Genomic DNA, 10,639 nt, shown 5'->3' with positions numbered 1-10,639 from the left:
CATGGGACGGGGATCGAAACGTCGAGCAGCCGAATACAATCGAGAATGTCGCGGGCAATATGCACGAACGCTTTGGGAACGCAGACATGGCACGCGCATTCGGTTGTTCAAGGAAGCGTCACGGGTCAGCTTCAAGAACACCGAGTGCTCGGGCGTGGAAGGATAACGCGTGGATCGTCGCGCGAAGAGCTAGAATATGTAGAAAAGCCCAGGGGGCAATATACGTGTCGCAGTAGTCTGGTATACATTCCGCTTCCAGTCAACGCGTCAATAATCCGTCCGATTCAAAATGCCGGTTCTAAAAACACGCCACTCGCACTAGAATCGGCGCCGTCTCTTGATCGGCCAACGCACTTGGTATTTGTATGCCCCGTGAAATAAAAGCCCCTGCGGCAGAGGGACCCAATCCGATGCCGATTTCAAACCAAGGCCAGAGCCAATCAAGACGCATCTGGCTTTGGCCGCTTGGGATTGGCTGTCTTTTTCGCATAAAGTAGCTTTGGATTGGTCAAAATTGATCGCCGCGGCCGCTTCTGCGCTGCGAAATGTGCCGTGTAATTCGTAGTAACCAAAGCCGGCGCGCTCTGATTGGCTGGCTTCCTCGGACATTCAAGGCAGTCAGCTACCGAGGGCTCATTTTTACGTGTGACTGGAAGGATGAACAAGCAGCCGAGCGTGAGCAGCATGGTGCAGCCGGCGCTCTCCCGGGGCGCGTCCGTCGAGATGGACGCGGCCGCGCTCAACAAGGGCAACGTCATCGTCCTCGAGGCGCTGCGGTCACAGGAGTCGTGGGTCTCGGACTCGGAGCGCAAGCGCTGCCACATTTGCAATAAGAATTTCAGCGCCTTTCGACGAAAGCACCACTGCCGCGTCGTACGCTCACTATGCTCGATCGTCCTATATGTCTCATGCCTATGCATAGTGTGGTGAGATCGTCTGCAGCCCGTGCGCGCTCAAGAAGCAGCTCATGCTCCCCAGCGTCGGCCAAACCGAAGCGCGCGTCTGTGTACAATGTGTTATGGGGTTCGCCAACCCGCCTGGCGAAGGCTCGGGCGTCGCGCCGTCGCCGGCCACCGTCGCGTCGGCGGCGCCGCATGGCTTTAGCAGCTCGGTCTCGGAGCACTCGCACTCGCGCGGCCACTACCACAGCACCAGCGGCCGGACGCATTCGATGAACTCGCCGCTCACACCCATCGAGTTGCCGCCGGCGAGCACGCCGTGCGACTACCCCCTTGACTTTGACTGGGAGCACGCGTGGCCCAAGCCGCCGGCCTGCGCCGACGAGGCCGACCGCCTCGAGGACCTCTACAGCTACGACATTCTTGACACGCCGCAAGACGATGTGTTTGACATCATCTGCGACCTCGCGTCCAAAGCGCTCAATTGCTCGATCGCTGGCGTGAGCTTTATCGACGAGACGCGGCAGTGGTTCAAGTCGAGCGTCGGCCTCATCCAGGAAGAGATTCCGCGCAACGTGTCCTTTTGCGCGCACGTCGTCTATACGAAGGAGCCGATCCTTGTCGCCGACACGTCCCTCGACAATCGCTTTGACCGGAACCCGCTTGTCACGGGCCGCGCCGGCATTCGGTTCTACGCCGCGGCGCCCATCATTTGTCCTGGCACGGGCCGCGTGCTCGGCACGGTGTTCGTCTTTGACGTCGCCGCACGGACGCGCGACCCAGGTGACGTTGGCACCCTCGAAAAGCTCGCGCAGGTTGTCATGAAGAACCTCGAGGACCGCAAGCTCGCGGCGGGTTCTGCGGAGCGCCCGTCCGGTGCCACCGACCGGTCGTCGGTGTTGACCAACAACTCGTCGGTTGCTGTGTCCGAGCCGACACCATCCGAGGCAGCTCCGGTGGCGCCAGTGCCTGCCGTGGCCGCCGAGGTGCCGCCGCCGGCGCCGGAAGCCGCGCTTGTGGCGACCGCGCCCGAGACCGCTGTCGCCGCCTCGGCGACCGGCGCGCCCGCACCCAAGATGGAGACGATGCTCATGGATCTCCTGAGCCGCACGACGGTGACGCAGCAGCAGCTCGCGAGTCAGCAAGGCAATATGTTTGCCACTATCAACTCGCACGGTAGTCAGATCAATAAATTGGCGGACGCAGTCGCCCGCATGGAGGCCAAGCTCATGGCCGACGAATCCAAGAAGGCATGATCCCCATTATTACCCGCTGCATGTACTAGAGTATATACCACCTATAACAATATTAGCCCTACGTCGCCTCCACGTCCTTTGTCCCTGGCTACCACAGTATCCCACACCAAAGAGCAAACGGCAACCTCAAGAGGTGGCCAGCCCCACCTACCGTAGGTGCGACTGCTTGCGAAACGTCGTCGGTAGCTTGCAGAAGAAGCAAACTCGAAGAGCTTACTCTAGGGGTCTGGTTCTGTCCGATCAGACCTGGTCGTCGTATACGCACGCTTCGTCACTAGTCATCGCGCCTCGTCTGCGTGGGATTTCAAGCAGCGTGAAAATCTGGTGAAAAATCGACGCACGTTGGTTGCCATTTTGGCGCCGGCAGCAGCGACCGAGTTGAAGTCGGTTGCCAGTCACTGGATACTGGTTGCTATAATACAGTAATATACCGTACTAGTGGAGAAGGCTCAAGCCGCTCGTGTGCAAGTAGGTGCGCGCGAGTACCTTGGGCTGAGTCTTGGGCTGTTGAAGGTCGGTGGCACGTGTACGATTGTCGAAGGTGCTCGGCAAGCAGCCATTATGTGCACCAAGACGCACGCACGTGGGTGGGCCAGCTACGCTCGCCTCGAAACGCGTGAAGTACGAGCGGCTGGGTCGCAATCTCATACCGACGGTGATGAGAGCTTGTGCCACGATGTCGATCCCCACAGAAGGTGGCGTTTGAGTGGTGGAGGAGACGTCGCTGCAAACGCTTAAGTCCAGCGAGCCGTCGCACCACGTGGCAGCAGAGACCTACGGTTATAGGAGCGTGCAGCGACAACCCAAGCGGCCATTGTGTGGAGCGCTTTGTGGGCAGCACCGTCACTGGATCGTCGCACTCGTTTGGTCCATGAATTTCGCGCCAGTGCGCATGTGGCAAATGCAAGTAGCCGCGAGGGATTTGGGTGAGAAACGCCTGGCCTTCTTCAACGACTGGGGCCAGACGGGCGCACACACCTGAGCGATGACGTTTCCTTCGAATCGCGTCCTAACGCCACGCCGATCGCTTCTACCTGCACGCTGTCGCGAGCACGACACGAGTGCTGGACGATCGCGAGTTTGCCGATTGGCGGTTACCTGCGAATCTTCGATGTGTGGGATCCGCGACCGGAGGGCGTGCCCCGTCACGCCTTCGAACTTCGATCTGGTTACACACAAGAAGGCAACTGCGCGATGATGATCTCGATGGGGCGCGGTGCCACTGGCGCTTCGTCCAACGGTGCAACGAAGAAGCACTTACCAAGTTCTTCCGCATGCACGAGATCCGCTTCGAAGACATTCTGCCGCCGTCGCAATGGGTCTCCAAGAAGGAGCGGTACCGCTGTGACGCGTGCTCGAAGAAGTTTCACAACCTCTTTCGCCGCCGCCACCACTGCCGTCTCGTACGTCGGCGCCCGTGTGTGCTGATCTCTTACGTTGACCAACTGTAGTGCGGGCAGCTCTTTTGCAAAGAATGCATCTTGCACAAGCTCGTCCACTTGGCGCCCGAGCGTCACATGCCCATCAAGACGTGCGCCACATGCGCGTTCGAAGGCCCACCCGAGCGCAAAGCCGCCGTCTCCTCGCATCTCTCGTACACGATCGACTCGGACCGCTTCACGACCGACCCGGTGGCCGACGACCTCTTACTATTTTCGCCCCTCGTCGAGGATGGCGTGCCCAGCATCGAGTACTCGCTGCATCGCGACCGAGGCGCTTCGCTCGACGAGGTGGACTTGGACGCCGCAGCTGAGAAAGCCAACGAAGCCGATAGACTCGAAGCGCTCCAGGCGTATAACGTGCTCTACTCGCCGCCGGACGAGACGTTCAACATCTGGTGCGACCTTGCGGCAAACACGATGGAGTGTCCGATCGCGGTCGTGAGCTTTATGGACAAGGACCGGCAGTGGTTCAAGGCCAAGCTCGGGCTCGCCAAGACGTCGGTGCCACGAAAACTCGCGTTCTGCGAGGCGGTGGTCGCCTCGGGGCGGCCACAAGCCGTGCTCAACGCCACGCTGGACTCGCGTTTTGAGCGCAGCCCGCTCGTCGAGAGCGGCGTTCGCTTCTACGCCGGCGCGCCATTGACGACACCGGGCGGCCACGTAATCGGGACGCTCGCCGTGTTTGATACAGCGCCGCGCACTGACTGCGAAAAGCTCGGGACGCTCGAGAGCCTCGCACAAAGCATCATGAAGGACATGGAGGAGCGCCGGGTCTTCGAGTTGCGCTACCGGCATCGGCGGCGACGCCAAGCCGCGTCGTTTGACGACCGGTCGCTGATCAAGTCGATTGAGCCAGCGCCGACGGTGCGGCTCACGCCCGACTTTGGCCCGGCGCCATCGCTCGGCCCGATGCCGCCGATGCTCGACCTGCTGCCGCCCGTGACGTCCTCGCCCATCGAACCGACAAGCAAAGGGGTCGAGGGCGACGGAAAGATGCAAGACATGCTGCTCGATCTACTTTGCAAGACGACCGAGACGCAGCAACATTTGGCGTCGCAACAAGGCTCGATGTTTGCGACGCTTGGTCAACACACGGAGCAGATTGACCGGCTCGCACAGGCCGTGAAGCGCATGGAGTCGAAGCTCTGCCCGCTCTAAGCGCCTCCAAATGACGTCGCTCGTCTGTCGAGCGCGTCAGTATGTTAATATAATAGTTGATGTGTCGTAAGCAACGCCATGGAGATCGCTGTGGTCAGCAGACCACTCGGATCACGCCACCGTCCGTCACAAGCCTTGCATTGTAGCAACACTGTGGATACGATTGCCACTGCCACGACCCAAAGGCACTTCCACGGTCGACAAGCCTTCGCCGTGTCGCGGGTCGACGGCGTCGAAGCGTCATCGCTGTGCAAGGTGCACTGTCGGATCTCGAGTACCAGCTGGTGCCACGCGTGCAGCTTCTTTGAAACGTCCATGTCAAATCCGAATTCGACATGACTTTAATTCGGACATGTCCGAATGTCACCGTCGATTTCGGACTTTGGTCGGTTCGAATCGGTGATTTGACACGCATGGCCCTTATTTAAGGCGACCCGCTTTGGCAAAGACAGCCTTGTGACACACCGCGTTCGGCACGACGACGAGACGACGACAGCAATAGAGCGCAGTGCTATGGACGGAGCCAAGAGTCCGTTCGCGCGCAAGAGTCCCAAGACGCCGTCCGGGCGCTTCGACTTTGGCCAGCCCCCGCTCGCGATCTCGCAGATCATCCACCCCGACGACTGGGTCGACCATGGCCATCGCCGCAAGTGCTATGTGTGCGCCAAGGTCTTCAACAAACTCCTGCGCCGCAAGCACAACTGCCGCATGGTATCATTTCTCTCCAAAGCTGTAGCGACTCTTGATGGCTCAGGACGCGACCCTAGTGCGGCGAAGTCATTTGTAGCAAGTGCCGTGTGCCCCAGCGCCTCGTGCTCGCGCGGCACGAGCAGCCGACGGTCGCACAGGTCTGCCTCGTCTGCGTCCAGAAGATACCTGTGATGCACGCCCCGGTGGACGCGCGCCGCCCGGACCGGCGCAGCTCGGGCCACACAGTCATCTCGGATGTGCACGACCCGTCGCATTCGTCGTCGTCGTTCTTTGTCTTCCACGATGACCACATGAGCGTAACGAGCCAAAGCAACATCAGCAGCGCGTATAGCAACGAGACGGAGATGCAACTTTGCAGCTACCGCCTCGACTATGACTGGGAGTACCCGTGGCCCAAGCCGCCGCCCGTGCCATCGCCGGTCGAGAAGCAGACGACCGAGATGCTCCAGCTGCTCGACATACTCGACTCGCCGCGCGAAGATGCGTTTGACCGCATCGCTTCGAGTGCGCGCAAGTCGGTGTCGTCGCACTGCAAGGCTGCGTGTGTTGCGTTTATGGACTACAAGCACCAGCGCCAGTGGTTCAAAGCGTATCTGGGCCTCGGCCAAGCCGGTACACAGACCATCTCTACGCTCAAAACCCCAACTCAAATCGTATGTAGAAATGCCCGCCATGGTGTCGTTCTGCGCCCACACCATGTACCTCTTGGACGTGACGGTCGTCCTCGACACGGCGAGAGATGAGCGCTTCTGCAAGAACCCCCTCGTGACCACCGAGAGCACGAGCTTTCGCTTCTACGCGGGCGCACCGATCATAGTCGAAAACGTGTGCATCGGCACGGTGTTTGTCGTCGACTCGGAGCCGCGCTCAAGTCTGAATGACGTCGATACGCTCAAGCTCACCAAGCTCGCGCAGCTCACGTCACAGCTCCTTTTAGAGCGCAAGATGTTGCCTGCGCACTGCAGCATCAAGGGCGGCGTGCGGTCCATGAATCGGTCGTCGTCGGCGCCGTCGATGGACCAGATGACGCTCGACCGGCAGCAGGACGAGATCAAAGAGATGGCCAAGGTGCGGAAGCGATCGCTCGAGCCCGCGCCCATCTCACTACCGCCCCCCAGCACGCCCCCGAGTACGCCGTTAGCGGCAGCAGTCGTGCCCTCGACGGAAGGCGTCTCGCCGTCCATGGAAGCCATGCTGATGAATTTATTGAGCAAGACGACCGAGACGCAGCAGCAGATCGCGACGCAGCAAGGCACGCTCTTTGGAAAGCTCGAAGAACACAATACGCAAATCTCCAAGCTCGCAGAAGCGGTCGCGCGCATGGAAGCCAAGTTGTCGACCGAAGACGACTCGCCAACGGCGTAGGATCTGCGACAGTCGTGATAACCAAGTCGTCGTAACAGTAGTATGTGCACGTTTTCGCTTCACTTTTGCTTGAAGTCTCGTGCTGATACTCAGTACATGCAGTATGTCATTACATCGACACCGACGTACCGTAGCATGTTGGCTCGAACGCAACAACCGTGTCATCCGCTCGACGCTGACGAATCTTCCTGCTGCTGTGCTGACAATCACGGCAACGATTATCACGAGACTGCATGTGAACAACTCACTTCAACAACAGCTACAACCAATTGAGCTACAACGTACTATACAGGCCGAAAGGTGTGCCATCCACGCTTTATCAACAACCTATCGCGCGTGCGGTTCAAACCCTAGCCCCATCTCGAGCCCTAACCCGCCGGCACGACGACAAACCACAGAGCAACGCCAAGGATATCGGCAGTACACAGACTGTTTCATTCGTTTGTGCATAGTATCGTACAAACAACGTACGAAGAATTTGAGCACAACGGTTCCTTCCGAGGGCAATGATGTAGAGTAAGCTCTATAGTCTCTAGGTATACCAGGTCTTTGCAACGCCGTGATCACGCGAAACACGTTTATGGTCCTGGAATGTCCAGGGCAATAGTCCCGTACGACCGTCGGCAGCGGCTCCTGTGGGGGCACGGATGGCCGTCTGTCGCACCGCAACTTGGTGAGTCGTGCAACGCCGCCGGCCGTGTCGAGTCTTGTCGTGAACCCAGTTGGCTTCGATGGCAGCAAAAATGCCTTCGACATCGCCCAGCGTCCGAGATCGCTTCTCGCCGTGGTCGCGCGCCAGCGTAATTTGCCACTAGAGAGAAAGGCGCGATGCGGCATTGGTTGACAATGGCACTGGTCGCTGCACGTCAAAAACCCAATGACGTCGTCTGGGCGTGAACAGACGTGACACGGCAGACGCGACAAGCTGCTCCACAACGCGCGTTCCCAGACGTGTGGCTCCTTTGAGTTTCATTGATCAAGCTACGAAAAATCGACAAGATGAGCACGGGACTTCTAGTCGTTCGGAATATGGGCGACTCGGAGCCATCACGACACTGCCGAAGGCAATGTATGCGCGGCAGCGAAAACCGGTCCAGTCTGTCGTCTCGGCCATGCCTACCAAAGGTGTACGCTCTTCACAGTATAACATCGTGTATTGCGCAAGAAAGCTATCTCAAGCTCAAAAGTGTCGATCGATGGATCCCACAAACGAGCACTGAGATTTGGATACACGCATCTCAAAACCCTTGGCACCAAACTCAAAATACAACGTTTTGAGCTACCTCTCACACTTAATACCCATCCAATACATACCTTCCAGCGCGCCAGCCACTTGGCGTCCGCGACCAGCAATCAAACCAAGAGCAGCCAGTCGAAACGCATCCGTGGACTTGCACTGCCAGCAGTAGTATCACAAAACGGGAGAGGCAGTGGTCCCCAACCAAACGCCAAACTCCAAACTCAAAATCTGTTGTTTTGAGTGGCCTCCCATACTTGATAATGCTGGCGCGATAAGGACCAATCACAATTCTATCCCGCAGAAAGGCCAGCAAAGATGCCCGCGACGCCGCGCTTTGTCGTCCGACAAGACGACGCGTTCGTGTACGTCGACATTCACGTGCCGTACGTCCGCGTCTCGGAGCTCGAGTACACGATCGACGGCTGCAGCTTTCACTTTTACTGCAAACCGTACCTGCTCAACCTCACCTTTCCGCTCGAGGTGGTCGACGACGACCGCGCCAAGGCCGTGTACGACATCAACAAGGTATTCGCACCAAGCGACGTGAGTAGCGAGCCTTCACGGTGCTATAGGAAAATGGTACCATTTTCGTGCATTTGCCCAAGGCGACGCAGGGCGCGCACTTCCCGGACCTCGACCTGCTCACGACGCTTCTCCAGCAAAAAAAGTGGAAGCCCCAAGACAACGGTCTCCCTGATGCGTACAACATTGTCTACTTGAGTTGGTGTAGGTATACTGACAAGCAACATTGGGTTAGGTTGCCCAAACCGCCGTTGATTGAGGTCGTCGCGTCAACTTCGATGACATCGGAGATCGAGCCCGAAACGACAATGCCGGCGCCCGCACCGATCGCGACCGACGCGAGCTTGCTGTCGCTTGAGACCAAGGCGCCGCCGATCACATTGCACACTGGCCCGCCATCGTACGGGTTCAATAACCGGTTTACCGACTTTTTCAAGGTGTGGCATGGCGAAGTGTCGGAAATTCTCGCCTTGCCGCTGCCCGACACGACGCCCGCGACCGATCGCGCGGCGCTCCAAGCCGCCACGGAAGACAAGGACTTTGACGTCGAGCGCTACTTGATCGACTTTGGAGGCGCGGACGAGGATGAGTATTTCGCCGAGGCGCTGCGCTTCTCGCCGTTCTGGGCGTCGCTGCCAGTGACCAAGCCGCCGTCAACGTCGCTGATCCAAGACATGGATACTCTTTCGTTGGACCCGGTCTTTGAGTTTACGGAAGCCGAGCAAGAACTCTTGCGGCGCCTGCCGCACCGCGAACACCTACTCTCGCGCGACGAGCAGGCCGTGCTGCTTGGTGGTCTCTGCGACCTCCTTGCGGCGTATGCCTACGATGTGCGCTCGACGACAGGCGACGCGACGGTCGAGTCGGCGTGGACGATCATGATCAACAGCGCGACGCTGGCGTGGCTCAACCCGAGTGCCGACCTCGATGCCGTGGCTACGACGAGCCTCCGGCGCATGCTCACGTACCCGCTATTGCGCCAGCACACACTCGCGCTGCGCGTGCTGGACGACGTACACGACATTCTCGCCCGCGGCAAGCGCGTGGTCCTGCGCTGCTTGCTGCGAATTTTGGACGTTTTGGCCAAGTCGGACCAGCACTACCTGCTCAACACGCTCTTCCTTGACGACTACTGTGTCTGGATCCAGCGCCAAAGCGACGCGGCGCTCTTGGACCTCGCCCAACGCCACAAGGCCGCGACCAACAAGCTGCGCGCCGACAAGGACGCGTGCGGCTGGGCGCTCAAGCACATGGAAGCCATGCTCACGGCCGCCACGAGCGATGAGAGCAGCAGTGAGGACGACGACGAGAGCAGCAGTGACGACGAGAGTAGTGAAGACGAGGCGTCGTAAGCTGCGCGTTCCACAACTGATGTTTGCCTTGATGTAACGGTCTCTGTCTGCGCACCGTTACAAAATGCACACGTTGTCGTCGAAACCGTCAGTCTACCACGTCGTATCGACCCAATCGGCGTGGCCGAATCTCGCATCCTGTGCTGGGATTGGCTCAAAAGATGCCACTCGACGACACGACCCATTGCACATGGTCCAGGGTTGCCCGCGTCAACAAGCGATCCTAATTCGCCATCGGCGAGTGCTACGTCATCGTCCATGTTGCGGCTGCTGCGACAGAGATATCGCAAGCGTCCTTCCGTCCGACCGATCGTGTGGCGTTGCGCTGGTCCAGACGCAAAACCGTCGCAGCAAGTTCCCACGACCTTTTCCTACGAAAGAAAGCGACAACAAAGCATGTCGCCGACCAGCTCGATTTACGCCAGCATTACGATCTGTCCCGGTACCCACGTACGTGTATGTGGGCTTTTTAATGGGCTGCGCTGTCTGAGCTCGCTGTCTGGAGTGCGGTTTGGGCTCTTCTTCGCGACGTTTATCATGCCACTCTCTATTATTTTCTCTGGTGTGTCGCCGAGACGCGAAGCCGAGTTGTTGGAGACGCGGTCCGTACCGGTATGGGTGCCTCCCACGTCCTTTCTTTTCAGCGACGCGTCTGTGCGCCGGCACAAGAGACACGTCGCAACTGCATCCCATC

The 10,639-nt window shown here is 58.9% G+C and overlaps 4 protein-coding genes across 4 annotated transcripts; all 4 read left to right on the top strand.

Annotated features, from left to right (window-relative positions):
- Nucleotides 1-657: 657 nt before the first annotated feature.
- SDRG_07952 (hypothetical protein) lies at nt 658-2,155 on the top strand (the record flags this gene model as incomplete). The annotated part of the gene is made up of 2 exons (XM_008613815.1): nt 658-873; nt 923-2,155. 2 exons carry the CDS (start codon nt 658-660, stop codon nt 2,153-2,155), a joined length of 1,449 nt encoding a protein of 482 aa, XP_008612037.1.
- Nucleotides 2,156-3,390: 1,235 nt separating this feature from the next.
- On the top strand, nt 3,391-4,843 carry SDRG_07951 (hypothetical protein). The gene is made up of 2 exons (XM_008613814.1): nt 3,391-3,558; nt 3,607-4,843. The coding sequence occupies exons 1-2, from the start codon at nt 3,430-3,432 to the stop codon at nt 4,753-4,755; spliced, it is 1,278 nt and encodes a 425-aa protein (XP_008612036.1). The 5' UTR covers nt 3,391-3,429; the 3' UTR covers nt 4,756-4,843.
- Nucleotides 4,844-5,163: 320 nt separating this feature from the next.
- Nucleotides 5,164-6,943, top strand: SDRG_07950 (hypothetical protein). Its single transcript, XM_008613813.1, has 3 exons — nt 5,164-5,466; nt 5,523-6,078; nt 6,128-6,943. The coding sequence occupies exons 1-3, from the start codon at nt 5,269-5,271 to the stop codon at nt 6,829-6,831; spliced, it is 1,458 nt and encodes a 485-aa protein (XP_008612035.1). The 5' UTR covers nt 5,164-5,268; the 3' UTR covers nt 6,832-6,943.
- A 1,384-nt stretch (nt 6,944-8,327) lies between these two features.
- Nucleotides 8,328-10,135, top strand: SDRG_07949 (hypothetical protein). Its single transcript, XM_008613812.1, has 3 exons — nt 8,328-8,596; nt 8,644-8,771; nt 8,829-10,135. Exons 1-3 carry the CDS (start codon nt 8,387-8,389, stop codon nt 9,943-9,945), a joined length of 1,455 nt encoding a protein of 484 aa, XP_008612034.1. The 5' UTR covers nt 8,328-8,386; the 3' UTR covers nt 9,946-10,135.
- The last annotated feature ends 504 nt before the right edge of the window (nt 10,136-10,639 follow it).

The sequence above is a fragment of the Saprolegnia diclina genome, assembly GCF_000281045.1.
Source record: "Saprolegnia diclina VS20 unplaced genomic scaffold supercont1.23, whole genome shotgun sequence".
Classification (NCBI taxonomy): Eukaryota; Oomycota; class Saprolegniomycetes; order Saprolegniales; family Saprolegniaceae; genus Saprolegnia; species Saprolegnia diclina.
Note: the sequence above shows the minus strand (reverse complement) of the source record. Positions and strands in the feature narration are given on the sequence as shown.